Raw genomic sequence first — 24,545 nt, forward strand, 5'->3', positions numbered from 1 at the left:
GGCCTGCCCCCCCCCCCCCCACCACTTTTTCTCGCAGCAACAAATTTTTTAAAATTTACATATAAAAAATTGAATTATCATGGAGTTGGCCCCCCCCCCCCCCCACTTTTTTGGGAGTATGTAAAAAATTGATATGAAAATAAGGAAATGAGTAGTGAAATTGAAGTTATGTACTACGCTAGCCCCCCCCCCCCCCCCCCCAAGATTTTGGAAAAGTTAAAATTTTCCTTTTTTTTTTTTTTTTTTTGGCTTGTCAAGATTTTGTGGGTGAGTCTGCCCCCCCCCCCCCCGACCCGATCGATATCGTTGTCATCGGTTAAAGACTGTTGGCAAGGGGCTAAAAACTTGGCAATTTAAGGGCCAATATGTGACTGTGAAGGACTATAATTTTGGGTCAAAACAAAGCATACGCGGATCCAGAAATTTTTTTCATGGGGGTCCGAAGGTTATTTGAGTTTGCCAGGGATATGAGGCATATTTTTGGTAATTTTATAATGTAAATTTGAAGAAATTTGAGTTTTGCAGGTGGGGTTTGACCCCCCCCCCTCGCCTTCTAAATCCGCGCATGCAAAGGTGTATGGAAAAATAAATTATTTGATTAAATAGTAAGAGTTTAATGCACATGTTATAATTTCACACAGTAGCAAATTGCATGCAGAGTCAATAAAGGTTATTGGAAAAAAAGAAGGAAATATTTATAAAGACGTAAAAAAATAATCACAGTTCCCGTCATCCTGAAAGCGCATTTTCCCAGACACAAGTTTGTGAAGCAAAATCGAAGACAGTGCCTCCGACACATGATTGCACCCACTGATTCAAGCCACTGTCACAGTGAATGTACATGTGCGGGTCCGGATGCGGAAACATGGTGATACCATTGTCCAGTTGTTCCTGCGTACATGGATTCGAGGCTTCGTGATGCTGGTCCGCGATACAGGCGTGGCTTTGTTGGTTCCAAACCAGGCTAGGGGGACAGCTCGTGACCCACGCATTTAGCCAAACGTCACAGTGGATGAATTTTGTACGATCTTTGCTGTATGCGAAGAAATATTCGTTACTGGCGAGGGCCTGCGTAGTGCAGGGGTTTGTCACATCCGGGTCAAGGGGAGCTTTATCGCCGGTGACTGTTGCTGTTGTTGACCCACAAGAATGGGAGCCCTTAATGACATAGAAGGAAATGAAACACTCCTTAAATAACATTATATTACAGTTTTTCTTTCATTCTTCCTTTATCAAAGTTAATTGACTATAATATGTGGATAACATTAAGTCATGGCTTGGATTGAAACCTGTATATGATAAAAAACGACAAGAGGCAATATTCTTGAAATAAATCAACAAAACATCTCAAATCAACAGTATAACTCTTTATGACTTGAATACAATACCTGCTGATAGCGTTCTCCTTTCGGACACTGCGTTATGTACATCTTGTGATGGTAGTCACATTTTATAAACTTGGTATAATCATATGGATGCGGGAAGAACAATTGGTTATTTCGTATTGCTTCTTCTGTACACGGATTTGGTATCGCTGTTTCATCTAGAATTTATTAGAATCACTTCCAAAAATTAAGCTTATATTTTGTTAATTTATTATATAATACTGAAATTCTTTCAATTGAACCCCAGTGCCTTTATATGTATACCTGTTGTAGAACTGCACAAATAGTGCTTGTATTTTTCGTGAAGCAGGAAATCCGTTTTCGTGCATTCGCGTTCATGTCCATTTTGACGACATATAATTTCACTTCCTAAAATACACGTTTTAATCTATGATTATTTCAAAACCAAAAATCTCGAAATATATGACATTTAAAAGTGTATGGAAATTGACATAATGGAGAACAATTTGCTGAAATGTTCCCCTACCTGACTCGTTGACAGAGATGATTGTCGTATTGAAGTGGGCATCACTGCAGTTCTTGAGGCCGGCGGCTTCCGCCGGCAGGTGCGTGCCCACAAAGCTCATGTACAGTGGACGGCCATCCACCGTCTTCTCTAGGGATAAGATTGCGGGGTGACCGTCCGTGGCCGTCAATTTGTCGCTGTACAGGGCAGCGCTTGGGTGGGGGTTATCGTAAGACATATATACGTGGACAATTCCACAGTTTACATTCACCTGTAAAAAGGTTTTGAAATGAAATCAGCATGCTTTATGACTACTTTATGAAGGTAACGTCAACATTTCTACATGGATCACTTACTTGCACGACTTTGTGTATATCTGTATCATTTGTTGAAGGATTAGACACGACGGCATGTATTGTTACAGTCTTGTTTGGACTTAAACTCGTGTTTGACGTATAATTTGTCGCAGGCGATGATCCCGTTGATGAGCCATTACTATTCACAGGATGGGAGGGGCCAATAACCACCGGAGCTATTGCAAATCATATAATGATTATAAGGAAATGTCATTTGTTGATGTTATAACAATATGTGAATATTTGGGCCAAAATGAATAATCTTACCTCTACAGGCGGCCTTCTGTATTTCGTAAATCAAACTATCGATGTCAGAAAATCCTGTCAAATAAAACACGTGAGTACAGTTAGGGTTACTTGCCATTGCCTCCAACTCATTGCCACAAATACTTCCGACACCAAGAGCAAACAACACTATTCCCTCTTCTTTTGCTAACGTTGCCTCTTCAGCGGTATTCAAAGCGCTGTTTGAACACCCATCAGTGATAACGAGAGCAACCTTGGTTGAGCTAGGTCTAGATCCATTGCGAAACACTGCCTCTCTGGCCAGTCGAATTCCCGCCGCTGTATTCGTACCGCCGCCATTGTACCTTGCACTGTCGATAGCATTGTGAAGGTCAGCTTTATTGCTATATGTACCAAAACCAAACTCAACCGTAGCATAGCTATCGAACGTCACGACCGCTACTTCTACAGCATGTGGACCAATCTCATACTTGTCGGTAACGTTTTTCACAAAGTCCAGCATGACTTGAAAGTCTGTTCTTCCTATGCTTCCAGATTCGTCTAGAATGAACCCGATGTCGAATTGGCAATCATCTGAAAGTTGTTATACTTAAGTTTTAATGAACAGAAAACGCGATGCGTTCATTGCAAATTAATTAAAATTAGCATTATGTGGAGCAATAAATCCTTACCTACAGGTAATTGCTGCACCTGGGTAACGAAGTGACTTGACGTCTTCTCCGGATGATAATAGGTCCTCCATATCTCAGCCTGTCTTTCAAGGACACCAGGCGTATCGTCCCCAAACCTCCTCTTCAAAACCAAACTTGCAGCCAACCCCGAGTACAGAGGTGTGGTGAGGTCCGTCCATGATACATTACTCCAGTCTATATTCAACTTCTCTTGGATAAGCGAATACTGCTTTCGAAGCAAATAATCATTCTTTGTAGAATCAAAGTCCGATTCTGTAACCTGTAAATTAGTGAAAAAACTTTTATATTTTAGTGATATAAGAAATAATTTGTTATTGATAAGATTAAATATTTTTAAAGTTTTATTTAGCAATTTGCAAACCTGCCAAATTCCACCATAAAAGTTAGGTCGAAAGGTATTGATGTCCTGTCCATCTTGAGATTCGACATAGGCAAGTCTTCTGAGAAACAGCCTATCGTTTGGATAAATACAATTTGATCTGATGACGTCCACTACCGCCTGGACAATATCTGCACCCGTCGCACGGTCCTCGCGCGTGCGGTCAACCGCAGAGTAGCAGGCGTTTAATAAAGCAATGCACAGCAATAGCAGAAACATTGTTTTAATGCAATGACACTCCGTGTGCACTGTTTATATATGCATGCATGTTTACAGAATTAGCAGGAAGTGCACTAAAATTATATTGTTGTTTAGAGATTTAGAAATGTTTTAGACAGTTTGCAAGAAAGCCGCTGAAGTCATTCTGTATTAATCATCTCAGAAAGGGATAATTAATTACGGCTGATTAGAAATCAAACAAAGTTGTCTGCAACAAAATCTTTCAGCCATTGAGAAAGGTGAAAAGGGAAGGCTATGTTGTTAGATACTTAAACACCAGTACCTGAGTGTGTGAAATATAACACCGAGGGTAGCAGTGTCTTATTTCACTATGCTCAGACACGTACGTGTACATTGTTTTGAAAGTGGGTTGGGTGCAGAATTACCTTAATTTCCCTGTCCCTAAAATTCAAATACGTAAACGGCAGTAAAATTATTGCCTTTATCTTAAAATGAGTCTTGCTTTTTAATTTTCCCTATAATTGTTAAACACTACCCAAAAATGATTCTGCACCGTTTGATTTTAACCTGATTATATTTAAACACATACTAATAGATCTGAAAATGGCCATTTTAATAACAAAATGTCGATGTATTTTAACAACATTTATTTAGTGTGTAAGAAAAGTATAAAACGCTGAATACCTTAACATAGTTAAAATAATCGTTAAGGAGGTTTTGTGTCAACAAATTAACCATCAGATTGACTTATATTAATATATTTAGATATGATTTTTATGCCGTAAATTTTATTTAGTTAAGAAAAGTTTCTTAAATTTAGCGTTTAATTATGAGCATTCTTCTATATCTTTATACAGAACTCTTCTTCTGAAGGTGATCAATGCAGTCTTCGATGGTCATGACCACTTAGATGTAAATACATGTACAATTAAAGTGCCAGTTTCTGGATCCAACCCCTTGTTGCCTGTGTTTCTGTGATACATCATAGACTGTGAAAAAACTGACTGTATTCCATTGTTTTTGTTTGTGATAAGAAATATCTATTAGGCAATAGAAATAACTCATTGATAGGAATATCAAAATATTTTAAAGTACACATAGGGTGGAGCCTCGTTTATCCGAAAGCTTTTGTCCCAAGTCAAATTGACCGGATAGGTAAAGCGTCCGGATATCTGAAATGTGTCTATTTTTGTCATATCTATACAATCCCTAACTTTATGAAGATGTTTTAGATTAATCAAATACATGTTGATTCATTATGAGGCATGTCTGTAGTAATACTAATGAAGTACCTTGAAGTTCGATTTATCAAATGCGCAACTATAGGTTGTATGCGTTTATGGATGTACTGTACAAGAAACAAATACTTGTTCGACATATAAATTGCCAATCAATTTCCTAGTCCATCAGTTAGGCAATAAATCAGTGAGTCAATGCATATACAGACAATCAACCAACCATGCTATCAATTTCGATGAAACAAAACATATGGTTACTTTAGTTTTTCCAGATAGTAATATTTTATTCAAGCTTTGTGACTTCATAAAAATTCATTGCGAAACATGTGCACTAATGTATTTATAAAAGCATAAATTTTTCAAAGTGTTTTAATACTGGCATCATATACAACAATCAATTTAGTCAGCTTGAATTACCCCAAAATTGAATTAGATTGCCAGACACAGTTCTGTGAGGCGTAGTCAAAGACCGTGCCCCCGACACATGACTGCACCCAGGGGTTCAACCCATTGTCACAGTGAATGTATTTGTGGGGGTCCTGGAGGGGGAACATGGTGATTCCCTGGTCAAGCTTATCCTGCGTACACGGATTCGAAGAGGAATGCGTGTCCTCGATGCATGTCTGAGTTTGCTGGCTCCACACTAAATTCGAGGGGCAGTTCAAAATCCATGCATGACCCCACACGTCACAATGAATGAACTTTGTTTTATCTTTTGTGTAAGTGAAGAAGAACTGGTTGTTCATCAACGCATGCGCTGTACAGGGATTGGAAAGGTTGGGATTAAGGGGAGTCTTGTCGCTTGTTATTGTTGTAGTAGTGGATCCACAAGAGTGGGACCCCTTTAATAATGGCGTTATGTATCAATTCACAAGTCTTTTAATACGTAATAATATCAGTAATATAATTTTTCATTTTTTCAATTCAAATGTGTTTAATAATAGTCTAAGTGTTCACGGTATGAACAAACCATTACATGCTTAGTTGAATAATTTCAATTTCACCTCAAAAAGATTTTGACTAACCTGATGGTATCTTTCGCCATTTGGGCACTGCGTTATGTACATCTTTTGTTGGTAATCACACTTGATGAATTTCGTGTCGTCGTATGGATAGGGATGGTACATTTCGTTGTTCTGTATGGCGGTTGCAGTGCATGGGTTTGCAACAACGAGTGTATTGAGATCTGTATCAAACAGAAAGCAAGTAATTTTATAATAGTAATAATAACACCACAATGCAAACAATATATTAGGAAGGATTATCATGGGGTTAGAAATATAAAAGAATTATTACCTCCATTGGTTTTACAAAGGTAATGTTTGTACTTCTCACTCAGCTCGAAATCTGTCTTGGTGCATTCTCGCTCTACCTTGTTTTGGCGGCAGACGATTTCAACATCTAAATTGAACAGTCCATCCGCACAAGTTGACAATATTTATTCGTTAGAAATACAACAAAATTATTAATTAAAACTCGTCTCTTACCTGTCTTGTTTTCCTTTGCGATACCGATCACATATTCTGCATCGCTACAGTTCTTCAGACCAGCAGCTTCCGGCGGAAGTTGAGTCCCCACAAACGTTAAATATAATGGCCGTCCATCCACTGTTCGATTGAAGTACAGTATGGCGGGGTGGCCGTCCGTGGCTGTTACTTTGTCACTGTACAGTACTGAACTTGGATGTGGATTGTCATAGGACATGTAAATATGGACAATGCCACAATTTACAGACACCTTTAAACAAATGTAAATGTAAAGGCTTATGTTTTTTCAAAATTTTATATTGTCGTGCTTTAAATACGTTACTTTTTGTACATAGTATACTCGTAACATCATTATATGAAAATTTAAAAACAATACTAATGTCTTGCATTCATTTTTGTGTCGGTAGGGTCGGTGGGCGGTGGTACTTTCACACTGATGGTTTCATTGATATGCTTGATTATTTCGGTTGTATTACTGCTAGTATTTTGCGGTGGTGAAATCGGAGCTATCATGGATAAAAAAAGGAAAGTAAACACTATTCAATTAAGTCTGAAAATTAATTAAGGTATAAACGAACATTTTGTCAAATCATACCAACTACATGTATATGTATATAATTGCAACATTACGGTGGCGTAGTTCTGCCACAACTTGTCAGTTTATTATGTCAACTTTTCAGATCTTTTTTTATATCTCGGCTTAATTTCTTCAAATTAAACCCAAAAGGTCAATATTGGAAAGTTTATAAGTCGAGTTAGATTTAATGAATTGATTCAGAAATTTTATGAACATTACCACGGCATGCAGCTTTCTTGATCTCGGATACCAAGCTGTCGATTTCTGAAAATTGCGTTAGGAAGAAAACGTGAGTACAATTCGGATCGCTGGCAACTTCGTTGAGTTCCATCTCATTAACATCTCCGATCCCGATCGCAAATAGCACTATTCCGGCATCCTTGGCGTACGAAGCCTCTAGAACAGTACTGGGATAATAATTTGAATATCCGTCTGTAATGACAATTCCTACTTTAACAGCATTTGATCTTGTGTTGTGCTGAAACACCCCTCGTCTAGCAGTGCGGATTCCGTGTGCGGTGTTGGTACCTCCAGCGTCGTACTGTATGCTATCAATAGCTATGTCAAGAGCGGCTTGAGAATCGAAATCTCCGAAACCAAATTCTACACGTGCAGAGTCACTGAAAGAGATGGCTGCTACTTGAACTGAATCGGGACCTATTTCAAACTGTTTTGTGACGTTTTTAACAAAGTCAAGAATCCGTAGAAAATTCAGAAATGAAATGCTCCCTGATCCATCCAGAATGAAGGCTAAATCAATTTCACACTTTTTATCTGAAATAAAGAAAATAAGAATTTAGTGGACATAAAAGAACATATTAAAAAAAAGAAAGATGTTCAACAGTACTAGTACAATATACTTTACTTTCATCTATCTGGTTGACTTCCGATATAAAGTAATGAGGCGATTGTCCTTTATGGTAGTTGTCCACCCAGAAATCTGCCTGTCTTTCAAGGACACCCGGGGTGTTGTTTCCTGCTATTTGTTGAAGTCTGAGGCTGGCTGCTAGCCCCGAGTACAGGGGTTTGGTCAGGTCAGTCCATGCTACGGCTCGCCAGTCTATGTTCAGTTTTTCTTGTATAGCTTGGCACATATCTTCTATTCCATAACAATGTTTGGTGGACTCAAATTCTGACTTTTCCACCTATTTCAATAATATCTAAACATGTAATTTTCATATTTTCAACATTACGGTAAATAGGAAATTAGATTTGCTCTTTTAAACAAACACTACAGTAATTTTAAATCTTGACTGCGTTTTATAGAATGCTACTCTGTTGAAAGAACGTTTTTATATGATATTATAATACCAAGTACCTGCCAAATCCCACCGTAATAATTCTGTCGGAAGGTGTTTGTGTTCTTCCCATCTTTAGATTGTACGTAGGCTAGACGTCTTAGGAAGACCCTGTCATTGGGATAGATGCAGTTTTCCCGGATAATGTCGACTACAGCCTGTACAATGTCAGCCCCCACGGCACGGTCTTTTCGTGTGCGGTCTACAGCCGACAACACCAATCCCCAACACAAAACACAGAGCAATAGCGCAACAACGCGCTGCTTCTGTTGGGCATCCATCATCTATGTCTCATCAAAGCCAAACGCAACCTGTGCTTAAAGTATCACTCGCAAAGATGTTTGTTTGCCTTCGATAAAGACAATTACAGATATGGAGTTTAGAAGAAGTTCAAATGATAAAGCCCAGAAAGCATGTTCAAGAGCTTGATTTGATAACAATTGTAAATAGGACATATTGTTTTTCTTTAACGGAACAAATTCTTCTATCACGGCACCTTAATCTTCGGTATAAAATGTGTGTACCAAATACTACATTTAATAACTGTATCTATTAGAAATCTTAATTGATTTCATTGTCAACGTTCTACTGTTTACCTAGTATTTGTATATCGCACAAACTTTCTCTGAATTAAAGCGGCATAATGCCCGGAATTGATTAGAAAGCCGATGTTTGCGAACATGCATTTCAGCATTAATTAATTCATTGTCAATTAATTTTGACCTGGTGCGTGCATTTGCTGTCCTCAAACACCGTAAGCCCAGTTAACTCTTCACCAATGTTCAATATACCCTAAATAGAAACTCATTGCACCTTTGATTACTTTATCAATTCTTGATCCCGGAACATATGAAATTATCTCGGCGTTGCTAAGGGAAGAATAGGAGTTATGGACTTTGTGTCATTTCCACTATAAGTAGTACTTGAAACATTTTTTATGAATTCGTAAGCCACCGAAATCCAGGCCACTGAACAAGGCATTATCGCTCACAAACATGATTGGTTCAATGAAATATGTTTATATTGCATGTGAGAGAACATTGTTTACTACAGGAGTTCAGTAAAAAACCAACAATTATTTTTTTTTTATTTCGCTAAGATAATTTTAATATTTCAATATAATAAAACGAATCTTTATCTGGTTTGAATACATCAATTCATAAGCAAATTAATTCTTGACAAAAAAGCATCAGCTTAATTATAACGCATCTTCTCCATAACGTAGATCGGACCATTATCCTACAGGCGCAGTCTCCCATACACAGTTCTGTGAATCAAAATTAAACACCGTGTGTGGTGTGCAGGCCTGGACCCAGGGGTTGAGGGCGTTGTCACAGTGGATATATTTATGGGGGTCGTGATGGGGAAACATGGTGTAGCCCTGATCCACTTTGTCCTGTGTGCACGGGTTTGTAGAGGTGTGTACATCCGGGGTACATGTTTGTTTAGCCTGGCTCCAAACCATGTGGGAGGAGCAATTAGAGACCCACGCGTGGCCCCACACGTCACAGTGAATGTACTTGGTATTATCTTTGGGGTAGGCGAAGAAGAACTGTTGACTGATAAGGGACTGTGGTGTACAGGGGTTTGTAAGATCCGTTGCCAGCGAGACCTTGTCTCCTGCCGTTACCTGCGCAGACCCACAAGAGTCGGAGCCCTGTGAATAAACACTCAGAATTAAATCAACTTTAGTTAGTGTTTATTTAGCTAAACAACACCACTGATGTTTATGCATCCTTTAAAATTCACACCGGTATCAGCAACAACAAAAGCGCACATACTGTTGTGTAGCGTTGTCCATCCGGGCATTGGATGACATACATCTTCTGCTGGTAATCGCACCTGATGAACTTTGTTTCGTCATATGGGTGAGGGTGGTAAAGTTCTTTGTTTAGGAGAGCAGTGTCAGTGCAGGGATTTGGGATAGCCATATCTACAATTAAAATTAAAACCTTTGGATATGGATGCAATTATGACCTCAGTTTGAGGGTTTTTAAATTTCGATTTTAAAAAAAGTAACTAAAAAATAACTATATTTTTTATTATTGCGTCAAAAATATGGCTGGGCTTCGTCATCTTTTGCGGAAACTCGAAAGGTTGGGTATCTATATATGTTGCCGCATTGTTTTTTTAATTGGCATGTACTAGTATTACAGACATGAATGTTCATTAGCTAACAGATGCATCTTTCAAAGGTATGCTAAAACCCTAAACCAGCAGTCACAAATAGGCAATTACATTAAGACTTACAATGAAACATGTGCCTTGTTCTTTGTCGCTTTTTAAAGTATTTCATATAAGAACTGTCTTGAAGTTTTAACCTGTCCTAATAAGCAGAGAAAAACTACTTCTCCAAATAAATGTCACGGGTAACTAAAAGACATGCAGCCGTTGGTATTAAAGATACATTTGTTTAAATGTCGTCATTTTTAAGTATCGATAAAGTCAATAAAAAAATCTGGAAAGGAATATAGCAATCAACCGATCAATCAACCAATTAATCGGTTAATTATTTAACACATACTTACTACCAGACTGACAAACCATGTCCTTGTAGGACGACTGGAACTCGAAGTCCTTTTTGGTGCACGGTCTCTCAATGCCATCCTCTTTGCAAACCACTTCAACTTCTACGTACAGACAGAATAAATATACATGTAAACAAGTAGTAACTTACTGGTCGTTAAAAAATCAACCCTTATAAATGTTTGAATGACTTCAATACTTTTTACTTTTTAAATGTATTTAATTGTACAATCGAATATAATAAATGATACGTGTATAGTTGACAGATGTTATTTTTTTTGCTAAACAAGATAGAGGACTTCAAAAGTTGAAGGAATAAAAAGTTGAAATATATTTGGTCAAATTGATATATATGTATATTGGACCATAATTACACACTGGACATATTGATGTGAGCAAAAGTGGTAAGGTAGTTGGCGTCGGTGCAGTTCTTCCCCTTGATGCTGTAGGGTGACCCCACTGACGTCAGGTATAGCGGCCTGCCGTCTGCTGTCTTATTCAGGAACAACAGTGCCGGATGTCCGTCCGTCGCGGTCAGTTTCTGGCTGTAGAAGACGGAGCTAGGGTGAGGGTTGTCAAAGGAAGCATACACTTGTACCACTCCACAGTTCACCTTGACCTATCACAAACATCGGAACAAATTACAACTAGTTCAAAAGCCCACATGGTTCGAAAAGGGCATTATAGCTGGAATATTTCAAAGGATATTATTATCGCCTAAACAAAAAGTGAGTAGGTTTCGCCGACAGATTGGATTTTTACCTCCAGGACGTTGTGAGCGCCCGTGGTGTTGGACTCCGTCCTCTGTGTGACAAAGGCGAGCGTGGTGGTGGTGTCGATGTGGTGCTTGTAAGTAACATTTAACCTCACTCCGTGTATATCCACGCTTGTGCCGTTCATACCAATGACGCTGTTCGAATCCACGACGATAGGTGCTACAAACACAAAAATCTTATCGTATCGTTCTACTCCAACACCACATTTTGAATGTTCAAAATTTAAACAAAAAATGTCCCAAACAAATTACTTGTATTATATGTATATGTATTTTAATTTTGGTGATAAAATCAATAATTCAAAGCTTACTAATCAATTCTTATAACAATGGAGTTTTGATAAAAATATGTAGATACATGTACATGTAGAACTTGATTTTTGATGTCTACTTGACACATCCATAATTTAGATATGTTCTACACCTTCGTGTTGTTCGAATACAGAGAAGCTAAAGGTTATTCCAGTCCGATATCAGCATGCACTTTAGAGTAAGCCGGATTTGAGATGCAATCAGTAAATTGAACTAAACTTCAAGGTTAATTTCAGGACACTTCGATATCTCGACTATACTCTGTCCCAAGATATTTTGGATTCACGTTTGGCTTAATTGTTTGATATTTATAAATACCTCAGGATCCAAACGATGTTCAATCAAAAGTATGAAAAATTTCCAAGATTTCTCAGTCAAAACGCCCCTGTTAGCTTATCAGGTTTTAATACAATGCTAAAAAATGTTATGTCTACGGAGATTTTGCATTGCAGCAAGCCCGGATGATAACGTTGAAATATTGCGCGATGTATTCCGAGTGTATTCCGAATGGAGAAAAGATGTAAACATTCCCCATTATAAATCTCCGTAAGGAATCTGTTTTCGTTCCTGTGAATTTTTCCGAGTGAAAGATTGTAATGTGTCAATGAAATTATCTTGGAAAATATCCCTTTCAACTATTTCAATTGCACTTCTTTCACAGGTAAGTGTAATTTTATTAAAAATCGTCCAAACGTGAATCCAAAATATCTTGGGACAGAGTATAAATGGAAGGTCCGGTATATGCATTGAATGATTATCCAGTAGTGTTTGCTTTGTTCATATTTGGCTTTGAATAGTATACATGTCGCATTTATCTATGATTATATCATTTCTCACAACGAAATCTATATTAATGTCTGAGCAGATTTTTTTTGAAAAAACTGATGAGGAATACACATTATAATTTTGTTTTGCTCCAAAACATCAATTCATCTTTCCGACATGAATTATATCTCGGATTATTATGACATAACATGTGCAAGAACACGCTAATTTTTATGCGTTCAACTTGTATTGTATACGTAGATCCATATTTGTTCCTACCTCGACAAGCTGCTTTTTCGATTTCTTGGACTACATTGTCAATTTCCGAGAATCCCGCCAATAAAATCACGTGGGTGCACTCAGGTGGACTCGATATGGCCCTTAACTCTGCCTTGTTTATGTTTCCGATTCCAAGTGCAAATACGACGATTCCCGCTTCCTTGGTTATCTTTGCCTCGTTAATCGTGTCTTGGAAAGAATCTGATGATCCGTCCGTAATGACAAGGGCGACTTTGGTTGCACCTTTTCGTGAGCTGGTTTCAAAGACAGATTCCCTTGCCAGCTTTATCCCTTTATTGGTGGCAGTGCCTCCTGCGTCATAGTTAATGAAGTTCATGGCTCTTTCCAAAGATGCATGATCTTGATGTTCTTCAAATCCAAATTCCAACCTCGCCGTATTACTGAAGGACACGACGGCAACTTGGGAGTTTCCAGGCCCTATGTTCAATCCACGGGTGACTTTCTTCATGAAACCGAGCATGTCAATAAAATTAAAGTACCCGATACTCCCCGAGGTGTCCACAATGAAGGCTAGATCTATCTGACAAGTAGCTAAAAAAAACTCATTTCAAAAACAAGCATGACACTAAATACATGTACTTTAATCTTTAAAACGGCTCAAATATCCCCCATCCCTCCTTTGTTTAAAGGTTACATCAGCTATTATTTGAATCCCTACCCCTTGCGATCTTTTGAATTTCCGTCAGAAAAAACGTCTTGGTCTTTCCATGCTGGTAGTTGTTGATCCAGAATTCCGCCTGTTTGTTTATATCCCCGGGGGTGTTGTTTCCCGCCCTCAGCTGTAGCAACAGACTAGCAGCCAGTCCCGAGTACAGGGGTTTTGTCAGATTCTGCCACATCACGCTCGTCCAGTTTATGTTGAGTTTATCTCTTATTATCTTGCACTGATTTTCTAATCCAATGCATGATGAAGTTAAGTTGAAATCTGCTTCCTCAACCTGTAAGATAATCCACACTAATAATAATAATAATAATTTTGATAATAATAATAATAATAATAACTAGATACGATCTCGTTACGAGTAACGAGTAGGTCTTCCGTTTAATTTTTTAAACAATTCGATTAAAATATCAATGAAATTTCAGAATTCTCCCTCAACCACCTCCTTTTAGATAATGTATACGATTGTCAATATCCTTTAAAATGCTTAACAAAGAGTTTTGCTTTTTAACATACAGCACATTAAAGATTTAATATTTTAGTCCCCTAAAATCTCTAATTACGTCATCAATGGGTTTGGAAATGAGTTTTACAAACATATATTGCTGCTATCAACAACTTTGCTTCTATAATGCATTACAAAATCTTGATCATTTTTAAGGTATGAGTAATAGAGTTTAGGAGTCTATTGGCCCCTAATTTAAGGGCCAGCCCCTTTTTCTTGATTTTATACGAAAGGTCTCATGAATACTAACATTTTTTGTTCTTACATCCATCTAAAATTGTTGATCACTTTTGAGATACAAGTGATGGGCCAGCCCTCTAGATCCTTAATGGGGACAGAAATTCGTCTTTTAATAAGTGGAATCAATTTAAATCATTTTTTCAAACATTTTCTCTTCTATGATGTCTTACAAAATATGTATACTTCTCTAGTTATTTTTCGTCAAAGCTAAAGTACTTTGGCCCCTAAAAATCCCTAACTACGTAATAAATGGGCGTGGCAATGATTTTTTCAAATATATTTCAAATATATATTGGTACGATCAACAACTTTGCTTCTATAATGCATTACAAAATCTTAATCGTTTTTAAGTTACTTGTAATAGAGTTTACAAAGGCCTTGGCCCCTAAAAAAAGGGGCCAGCCCCTTTTTCTTGATTTGTGTGAAAAGGTCTTTAGAATACAAATATTTTTTGTTCTTACACCCATGTGAAATTGTTGATCATTTTTGAGATACAAATGATTGAATATTTTAGGGGCCAGCCCTCTAGATCCTTAATGGGGACAGAAAATCGTGTTTTGTTAAATGAAACAATTTGAATCATTTATTCTCTAGTTATTTTTCGTCAAAGCTAAAGTACTTTGGCCCCTAAAAATCCCTAACTACGTAATAAATGGGCGTGGCAATGATTTTTTCAAATATATTTCAAATATATATTGGTACGATCAACAACTTTGCTTCTATAATGCATTACAAAATCTTAATCGTTTTTAAGTTACTTGTAATAGAGTTTACAAAGGCCTTGGCCCCTAAAAAAAGGGGCCAGCCCCTTTTTCTTGATTTGTGTGAAAAGGTCTTTAGAATACAAATATTTTTTGTTCTTACACCCATGTGAAATTGTTGATCATTTTTGAGATACAAATGATTGAATATTTTAGGGGCCAGCCCTCTAGATCCTTAATGGGGACAGAAAATCGTGTTTTGTTAAATGAAACAATTTGAATCATTTATTCAAACATTTTCTCTTCTATGATGTTTAACAAAATATGTATACTTCTCTAGTTATTTTTCGTCAAAGTTTAAGTACTTTGGCCAAAGAAAAACTCTAATTACGTAATAAAAGGGCGTGGCAATGATTTTTTCAAATAGATATTGGTACGATCAACAATTTTGCTTCTATAATGCATTACAAAATCTTTATCGTTTTTAAGTTATTCGTAACAGAGTTTATGACTGTCTTGGCCCCTAATTTAAGGGGCCAGCCCCTATTTCTTGATTTTGTTGAAAAGAACTTTTGATTATCTACCACTTTTGTTATATTTGTTTTAACAAAATATCAACTCATAAAAAGATACAGATCAAAACGTATGAAAAATTTGATTCGAAATTCGTACCCAATTTTCGAGCCTATGCGAGCTCATAGAAATGGCGCCACTGGCGCAAAAAAACTACATTGTGCACAACTTCAACCTATGGTCTACCTATCCTGTAAATTTCATATTCCTATGTCTGATAGTCTCTGAGTTTATGTCTGCACAAAATTAGTCGTAAAAACTTACAAAATCGGCCGTAAATCGGAACCGGAAGTGCCGATTTCAAAATTTAAAAAAACTTCTAGAATTATGACCACTGGCAATCATCTGAGAAAAAATGGTCGAAATCGGCCGAATACTTTTCGAGAAATCGCGTGCACAAAATTCGTGGAAAAAAATAATAATAACTAGATACGATCTCGTTACGAGTAACGAGTAGGTCTTCCGTTCAATTTTTTAAACGATTCGATTAAAATATCAATGAAATTTCAGAATTCTCCCTCAACCACCTCCTTTAAGATAATGTATACGATTGTCAATATCCTTTAAAATGCTTAACAAAGAGTTTTGCTTTTTCACATACAGCACATTAAAGATTTAAGATTTTAGTCCCCTAAAATCTCTAATTACGTCATCAATGGGTTTGAAAATGAGTTTTACAAACAGATATTGCTGCTATCAACAACTTTGCTTCTATAATGCATTACAAAATCTTGATCATTTTTAAGGTTTGAGTAATAGAGTTTAGGAGTCTATTGGCCCCTAATTTAAGGGGCCAGCCCCTTTTTCTTGATTTTATACGAAAGGTCTCATGAATACTAACATTTTTTGTTCTTACATCCATCTAAAATTGTCGATCACGTTTGAGATACAAATGATTGAATATTTTAGGGGCAGCCCTCTAGATCCTTAATGGGGACAGAAATTTGTGTTTTGATAAGGGGAATCAATTTAAATCATATTTTCAAACATTTTCTCTTCTATGATGTCTAACAAAATATGTATACATCTCTAGTTGTATTGCGTCCAAGTTTAAGTACTTTGGCCCCTAAAAATCCCTTATTACGTAATAAATGGGCTTGGCAATGATTTTTTCAAATAGATATTGGTACGATCAACAACTTTGCTTCTATAATGCATTACAAAATCTTTATAGTTTTTAAGATACTTGTAATAGAGTTTACGGAGGCCTTGGCCCCTAAAAAAAGGGGCCAGCCCCTTTTTCTTGATTTGTTTGAAAAGGTCTTAAGAATACAAATATTTTTTGTTATTACACCCATGTAAAATTGTTGATCATTTTTGAGATACAAATGATTGAATATTTTAGGGGCCAGCCCTCTAGATCCTTATTGGGGACAGAAAATCGTGTTTTGATTGATGGAATCGATTTAAATCATTTATTCAAACATTTTCTCTTCTATGATGTCTAACAAAATATGTATGCTTCTCTAGTTATTTTTTGTCAAAGTTTAAGTACTTTGGCCCCTAAAAATCCCTAATTACATGATGAATGGGCGTGACAATGATTTTTTCTAATAGATATTGGTACAATGAACAACTTTGCTTCTATAATGCTTTACAAAATCTTTATCGTTTTTGAGTTATTTGTAATAGAGTTTATGACTGTCTTGGCCCCTAATTTAAGGGGCCAGCCCCTATTTCTTGATTTTGTTAAAAAGAACATTTGATTATCTACCACTTTCGTTATATATGTTTTAACAAAATATCAACTCATAAAAAGATACAGATCAAAACGTATGAAAAATTTGATTCGAAATTCGTACCCAATTTTCGAGCCTATGCGAGCTCAATCCCTAATTACGTAATAAATGGGCGTGGCAATATTTTTTTCTAATAGATATTGGTACGATCAACAACTTTGATTCTATAATGCATTACAAAATCTTTATCGATTTTAAGTTATTTGTAATAGAGTTTAAGAGTGCTCTGGCCCCTAATTTAAGGGGCCAGCCCCTTTTTCTTGATTTCTTTGAAAAGGTCTTAAGAATACTAACAATTTTTGTTCTTACACCTATTTAAAATTGTTGATCATTTTTGAGATACAAATGTTTGAATATTTTAGGGGCTAGCCCTCTAGATCCTTAATGGGGACAGAAATTCGTGTTTTGATAAGTGGAATCGATTTAAATCATTATTTCAAACATTTTCTCTTCTTTGATGTCTAACAAAATATTTCTACTTCTATAGTTATATTGCGTCAAAGTCTAAGTATTTTGGCCCCTTAAAATCCCTAATTACGTAATAAATGGGTGTGGCAATATTTTTTTCTAATAGATATTGGTACGATCAACAACTTTGCTTCTATAAAGCATTACAAAATCTTTATCGTTTTTAAGTTATTTGTAATAGAGTTTAAGAGTGCCCTGGCCCCTGATTAAAGGGGCCAGCCCCTTTTTCTTGATTTCTCTGAAAAGGTCTTAAGAATACTAACAATTTTTGTTCTTACACCTATTTAAAATTGTTGATCATTTTTGAGATACAAATGTTTGAATATTTTAGGGGCCAGCCCTCTAGATCCTTAATGGGGACAGAAATTCGTGTTTTGATAAGTGGAATCGATTTAAATCATTAATTCAAACATTTTCTCTTCTATGATGTCTATCAAAATATTTCTACTTCTTTAGTTATATTGCGTCAAAGTTTAAGTATTTTGGCCCCTTAAAATCCCTAATTACGTATCAAATGGAAGTGGTAATTATTTTTTCTAATAGATATTGGTACGATCAACAACTTTGCTTCTATAATGCATTACAAAATCTTTATCGTTTTTAAGTTATTTGTAATAGAGTTTAAGAGTGCCCTGGCCCCTCATTAAAGGGGCCAGCCCCTTTTTCTTGATTTCTGTGGCAAGGTCTTAAGAATACTAACAATTTTTGTTCTTACACCTATTTAAAATTGTTGATCATTTTTGAGATACAAATGTTTGAATATTTTAGGGGCTAGCCCTCTAGATCCTTAATGGGGACAGGAATGCGTGTTTTGATAAGTGGAATCGATTTAAATCATTAATTCAAACATTTTTTCTTCTATGATGTCTAACAAAATATTTCTACTTCTCTAGTTATATTGCGTCAAAGTTTAAGTATTTTGGCCCCTAAAAATCCCTAGTTACGTAATAAATGGGCGTGGTAATAATTTTTTCTAATAGATATTGGAACGATCAACAACTTTTCTTCTATAATACATTAGAAAATCTTTATCGTTTTTAAGTTATTTGTAATAGAGTTTACCAGTGTTTTGGCCCCTAATTAAAGGGGCCAGCCCCTTTTTCTTGATTTTGTTGGAAAGAACTTTTGATTCTCTACCTCTTTTGTTTTATATGTCTTAACAAAATATCAACTGATAAAAAGATATAAATCAAAACGTGTGAAAATTTTGAATGAAAATTCGTACCCAATTTTCGTGCCCAGGCGAGCTCCAAGAAATGGCGCAACAGGCATTAAACAACTACATGCTGCACAACTCCAAACTATCGTCTACCTTTCCTGAAAATTTGATATTCATATCTCTTACGGTTTCCGAGTTTATAGCTGCACAAAATGGGTCGTCAAAAATTACAAAATGGCCGACAATTCGGTACCGGAAGTGACTATGAAAAAATTAAGAAAAATGTATTCAGTTTAGATCACGCCCTTACATCTGTGAAAAAATGGTTGAGATCGGTCGAATAGATTCCGAGAAATCGCGTGCACAAAATTTGGAAAAAAATAATAATAATAATAAACTAGATACGATCTCGTTACGAGTAACGAGGAGGTCTTCCGTTCAATTTTTCAAACGATACCATTAAAATATCAATGAAATTTCAGAATTTCCACTCACATTTCACATACAGCACATTAAAGATTTAATGTTTTAATCCCCTAAAAATTCCTAATTACGTCATCAATGGGTGTGGCTATGAGTTTTACAAACTGATATTGTTACGATCAACAACTTTGCTTCTATAATGCATTACAAAATCTTTATTGTTTTGAAGTTATTTGTAATAGAGTTTACGAGTGTCTTGGCCCCTTATTTAGGGGTCAGCCCCTTTTTCTTGATTTCTTTGAAAAGGTCTTAAGAATACTAACATTTATTGTTCTTACACCCATCTAAAATTGTTGATCATTTTGAGACACAAATGATTGAATGTTTTAGGGGCCAGCCCTATAGATCCTTAATGGGGACAGAAATTCGTGTTTTGATATGTGGAATCGATTTAAATAATTAATTCAAACATTTTCTCTTCTATGGTGTCTAACAAAATATTTCTACTTCTCTAGTTATATTGCGTCAAAGTTTAAGTTCTTTGGCCCTTAAAAATCCCTAATTACGTAATAAATGGGCGTGGCAATTTTTTTTCTAATAGATATTGGTACGATCAACAACTTTGCTTCTATAATGCATTACTAAATCTTTATCGTTTTTAAGGTATTTGTAATAGAGTTTAAGAGTGCCCTGGCCCCTAATTTAAGGGGCCAGCCCCTTTTTCTTGATTTCTGTGAAAACGTCTTAAGAATACTAACAATTTTTGTTCTTACACCCATCTAAAATTGTTGATCATTTTTGAGATACAAATGTTTGAATATTTTAGGGGCCAGCCCTCTAGATCCTTAATGGGGACGGAAATTCGTTTTTTGATAAATGGAATCGATTTATTCAATAATTCAAACATTTTTTCTTCTTTGATGTCTGACAAAATATTTCTACTTCTCTAGTTATATTGCGTCAAAGTTTAAGTATTTTGGCGCCTAAAAATCCCTAATTACGTAATAAATGGGCGTGGTAATAATTTTTTCTAATAGATATTGGTACGATCAACAACTTTGCTTCTATAATACATTACAAAATCTTTATCGTTTTTAAGGTATTTGTAATAGAGTTTACGAGTGTTTTGGCCCCTAAATAAAGGGGCCAGCCCCTTTTTAATGATTTTGTTGGAAAGAACTTTTGATTTTCTACCTCTTTTGTTATATATGTCTTAACAAAATATCAACTGATAAAAAGATATAAATCAAAACGTGTGAAAATTTTGAATGAAAATTCGTACCCAATTTTCGTGCCCAGGCGAGCTCCAGGAAATGGCGCAACAGGCATTAAACAACTACATGCTGCACAACTCCAAACTATCGTCTACCTTTCCTGAAAATTTGATATTCATATCTCTTATGGTTTTCGAGTTTATAGCTGCACAAAATGGGTCGTCAAAAATTACAAAATGGCCGACAATTCGGTACCGGAAGTGAATATGAAAAAATTAAGAAAAATGTATTAAGTTTAGATCACGCCCTAACATCTGTGAAAAAATGGTTGAGATCGGCCGAATAGATTCGGAGAAAACGCGTGCACAAAATTTGGAAAAAAATAATAATAATAATAAATAATAATAATAATAATAAGAAACAGTACGAAAACAATAAGGTCTTCCGTTGGAAACGGAAGACCTTAATAATAATAAGAAACAGTACGAAAACAATAAGGTCTTCCGTTGGAAACGGAAGACCTTAATAACTAGATCTCGTTACGAGTAACGATTAGGTCTTCCGCCCGATTTTGTTTTCATGGAAGATGAAACACCAAAGATAATCAGTTAAACTTGTGAAAAAAATAAATTGTTTGAACTCTTCTGGTGAGTACCGGAAGTGACGGTTGACAAAAGAAAACCCATTAAATATATCTTCAATCGATTGTCTATCATTTATAAAAGTTTGTGTCTCAATCACTTACAGTGACTAAAATCTCGCTGGTATCAATTTTGTAAAAAGGCTAGGTACCAAAGATATTTGAAATCTTGATTGTTTTCAAGTTATCTGTAATACAGTTTACGAGTGTCTTGGCCCCTCATTTAAGGGGCCAGTCCCTTTTTCTTGAGTTCAATCGAAAGGTCTCACGAATACTAACATTTTTTGTTCTTACACCCATCTAAAATTGTTGTTCATTTTTGAGATACAAATGATTGAATATTTTAGGGGCCAGCCCTCTAGATCCTTAATGGGGACAGACTTTAGAGTTTTGATTAGTGGAATCGATTAGAATCATCAATGCAAACATTTTCTTTTCTACATTGCCTAACAAAATATGTCTCCTTCTCAAGATATATTGCATCAAAGTTTAAGTACTTTGGTCCCTTAAAATCCCTAATTACGCCATAAATGGGTGTGAAAATGATTTTACCTGATAAATATTGCTACAATCAACAACTTTGCTTTTATCTTGCATTACAAAATTTTGATCGTTTTTAAGTTATTTGTAATAGAGTTTACGAGTGTCTTGGCCCCTAATTTAAGAGGCCAGCCCCTTTTTCTTGATTTTGTTGGAAAGAACGTTTAATTATCTACTACTTTTGTTATATATGTCTTAACAAACTACCAACTGATAAAAAGATACAGATGAAAACGTATGAAAATTTTGAATGAAAATTCGTACTCAATTTTCAAGCCCAAGCGAGCTCCAAGAAATGGCGCCACTGGCGTAAAACAACATAATAGTGCACAACTTCAAACTATAGACTACCTATCCTCAAAATTTCAAAGTCATATCTCTGATAGTTTCTGAGATCAGCTCTGCACAAAATAGGTCGTGAAAATGTTCAAAATGGCCCATAAATCGGTACCGGAAGTGACGACAGAAAAAATCTCAAAAATGTATGAAGTTTACATCAAGTCCCATCTTCTGTGAAAAAATGATTGAAATCAGTCGAATAGTTTTCGAGAAATCGCGTGCACAAAATTTGTGGAAAAAAATAATAAGAAGAAGAAATCGTACGAAAACTATAAGGTCTTCCGTTGGAAACGGAAGACCTTAATAAGAAACAGTACGAAAACTATAAGGTCTTCCGTTGGAAACGGAAGACCTTAATAATAATAATAATGTCCTTTATTTATACAGGATAGCACAATTAGTTTTCAAAACTAGTTCACATTGTGGTCCTGAAAACGAATTTACAGACAGCAACTATATACAGAAACTGACAGAACATTTCTGAGAGATAAATAAATATACATTATATAAGATTTAAACTACATGTAATTGCCTAAAATAGAGCCATACATTATATAAACCTTCGATGAAGAATAAAATACAGGCTATCAAATGAATGAAAATAGTCTCTGAGGTAAGCATATTTAAAAGATTCAAAAGTTGAGCGACATGTTAAAAAAAGAGATATATTATTCCATATAAAAGCGCATCGTAAACTGTAAAAGATCTTCTAAAATATTCTGTCTTTGCCCTTGGAACGTATAATGCATTACTTTGACTTAATCTGGTTGAACTTGTATTTATTTGATTTAAATATTTAAAAAAGTCTAGATAATTTGGAGTTAAATCATGTAAAACTTTAAAACAAGAATAATTGTTCTGTACACAAAGTATCTGCAAGAGGCATCCAATTCAATTGTTGTAGCATTTCTGACGTAGAAGAGTAAAAACCACCCCAGCGGCTCGTTTTTGACTATACGAACAAGAGCATTGCCTCAATGCCTACCCGAGAGTCATTTTAAAAAGTTTTTTTTAATTCGAATGTATTTTAAAATTTTATTTACAATCATGAAAGTTCCTGAAAAATCAATTATATGGTCAAAGAAAGAAAGATAACGCTTTATGTAAATCAGTTAACTGTACTATAGAAAAAAAAACCTAAAAAAAAAAAAAAAAAAACCTAAAAAAAACCTATATCTTTTAAGAACCCCTTTTAAATAACATTTAAGCAGGTTTTGAGGATAATCTAATCATATGAAATACTAGTACATAATATTAAATTAAAAAACGCCTTTTTTTATTTTTTCGATTTTTAATGATAAATGAGTCGATCGTCTGCTTTTTTGGAATCCTGGATACCAAATCCTTTATTCTAAAAACTTATTATTTTTTTAAATGAGTAACTAAAAAGATCAATCAATTAATCAATATTTCAAGAATCTGTTATGTATGCGTTGGTTATCTACAATAACATTTCTTCCTTCCAAGTACCAGTTTATTATATGACTGTGTTGAAAAACAGAAGAAAACGTAATTTTAAAAAAATCTCTCAAATTTCAATTAGTCTCTACACGTACTTGCCAGATTCCTCCGTAAAAGTCGGGTCGGAATGTCCTCACGTCCAGTCCGTCTTGGGACTGAACATAGGCGAGGCGTCTGAGGAAGACCCGGTCATTGGGGTAGATGCAATTCTCGCGGACAATGTCCACCACGGCCTGTACGATGTCTGCCCCGCCTGCTCGTTCCTCTAGGGTGCGGTCAGTGAAGCCCTCACAACCCAGACAAAACAAAATGGCTATGTATAGAGCCGATAACGTTGAATATCTTCTACAAATCATCTCCCCCAAAAAATTATGCCGAATTTTCTGATGAGATAGATGCTTTGGATTTATTTTCAAAATATTTAAGTCTCCTAGGTGATGAAACTAACAACTGCGTCATTTTTAACAAGTTTTCATTTTCTAATCTTCGAGTGTTTACATTAACTTAAAATGTGTCCGAAATTCTTTACCAACGCTTGATAACACCAGTGGTCACTTGTGGTCACTTTCAGTAGGATTGCCCATTACATATGACCAGGCCTTTCTCACACCAAAATGCAATGGGTTAAAAGCGATGTAATGTATGAATAAAGCCATGATATGCAAAGTCACGTTACGTAAAAACGTTTCTTTTTATGTGTAGACATATTTGTATATAGTATTTAATTATAACCTGTTCTAGAATAATTTATTAAAATAAAGGGAAATTATAATCTACCGGCTCTGTAAAAAAAATACTTCAAGTGTCTGTGATGTGATCATGGTATGAAGATAATATGGATGCATTGCAATTTGTTGCAATATTTCACCATTTCTTAAGATACACGTAAATGTACACACT

At 35.7% G+C, this 24,545-nt stretch overlaps 2 protein-coding genes across 2 annotated transcripts; both read right to left on the reverse strand.

Annotated features, from left to right (window-relative positions):
- Positions 1 to 306: 306 nt before the first annotated feature.
- Positions 307 to 8,746, reverse strand: LOC128156861 (uncharacterized). The gene is made up of 17 exons (XM_052819181.1): positions 8,325 to 8,746; positions 7,872 to 8,151; positions 7,226 to 7,780; positions 6,817 to 6,935; positions 6,430 to 6,679; positions 6,239 to 6,343; positions 5,968 to 6,128; positions 5,360 to 5,784; positions 4,240 to 4,271; positions 3,507 to 3,772; positions 3,125 to 3,404; positions 2,475 to 3,026; positions 2,208 to 2,383; positions 1,873 to 2,122; positions 1,650 to 1,754; positions 1,389 to 1,543; positions 307 to 1,158 (listed from the first exon to the last, which is right to left on the reverse strand). Exons 1-17 carry the CDS (start codon positions 8,586 to 8,588, stop codon positions 730 to 732), a joined length of 4,404 nt encoding a protein of 1,467 aa, XP_052675141.1. The 5' UTR covers positions 8,589 to 8,746; the 3' UTR covers positions 307 to 729.
- Positions 8,747 to 9,378: 632 nt separating this feature from the next.
- LOC128157259 (uncharacterized) lies at positions 9,379 to 24,225 on the reverse strand. Its single transcript, XM_052819717.1, has 8 exons — positions 23,741 to 24,225; positions 13,641 to 13,920; positions 12,962 to 13,513; positions 11,593 to 11,765; positions 11,209 to 11,449; positions 10,833 to 10,934; positions 10,086 to 10,237; positions 9,379 to 9,961 (listed from the first exon to the last, which is right to left on the reverse strand). Exons 1-8 carry the CDS (start codon positions 23,999 to 24,001, stop codon positions 9,539 to 9,541), a joined length of 2,184 nt encoding a protein of 727 aa, XP_052675677.1. The 5' UTR covers positions 24,002 to 24,225; the 3' UTR covers positions 9,379 to 9,538.
- Between the last annotated feature and the right edge of the window lie 320 nt (positions 24,226 to 24,545).

The sequence above is a fragment of the Crassostrea angulata genome, chromosome 7, assembly GCF_025612915.1.
Source record: "Crassostrea angulata isolate pt1a10 chromosome 7, ASM2561291v2, whole genome shotgun sequence".
Taxonomy (NCBI): Eukaryota; Metazoa; Mollusca; class Bivalvia; order Ostreida; family Ostreidae; genus Magallana; species Magallana angulata.

What these genes read in the sequence shown, in the direction of transcription:
- LOC128156861 (XM_052819181.1), bottom strand. Translation starts at nt 8,588, where the DNA reads ATGATGGATGCCCAACAGAAGCAGCGCGTTGTTGCGCTATTGCTCTGT. An exon ending in ACAGAAGGCCGCCTGTAGAG is followed by an intron (nt 2,384 to 2,474) that starts GTAAGATTATTC and finishes GATTTGCAATAG; the next exon opens with CTCCGGTGGTTATTGGCCCC. An exon ending in CATCTCTGTCAACGAGTCAG is followed by an intron (nt 1,755 to 1,872) that starts GTAGGGGAACAT and finishes CGTGTATTTTAG; the next exon opens with GAAGTGAAATTATATGTCGT.
- LOC128157259 (XM_052819717.1), bottom strand. Translation starts at nt 24,001, where the DNA reads ATGATTTGTAGAAGATATTCAACGTTATCGGCTCTATACATAGCCATT. An exon ending in AATTCAAAAGATCGCAAGGG is followed by an intron (nt 13,514 to 13,640) that starts GTAGGGATTCAA and finishes AGTTTTTTTTAG; the next exon opens with CTACTTGTCAGATAGATCTA. An exon ending in CATGGTTTGTCAGTCTGGTA is followed by an intron (nt 10,238 to 10,832) that starts GTAAGTATGTGT and finishes TTTTAATTGTAG; the next exon opens with ATATGGCTATCCCAAATCCC.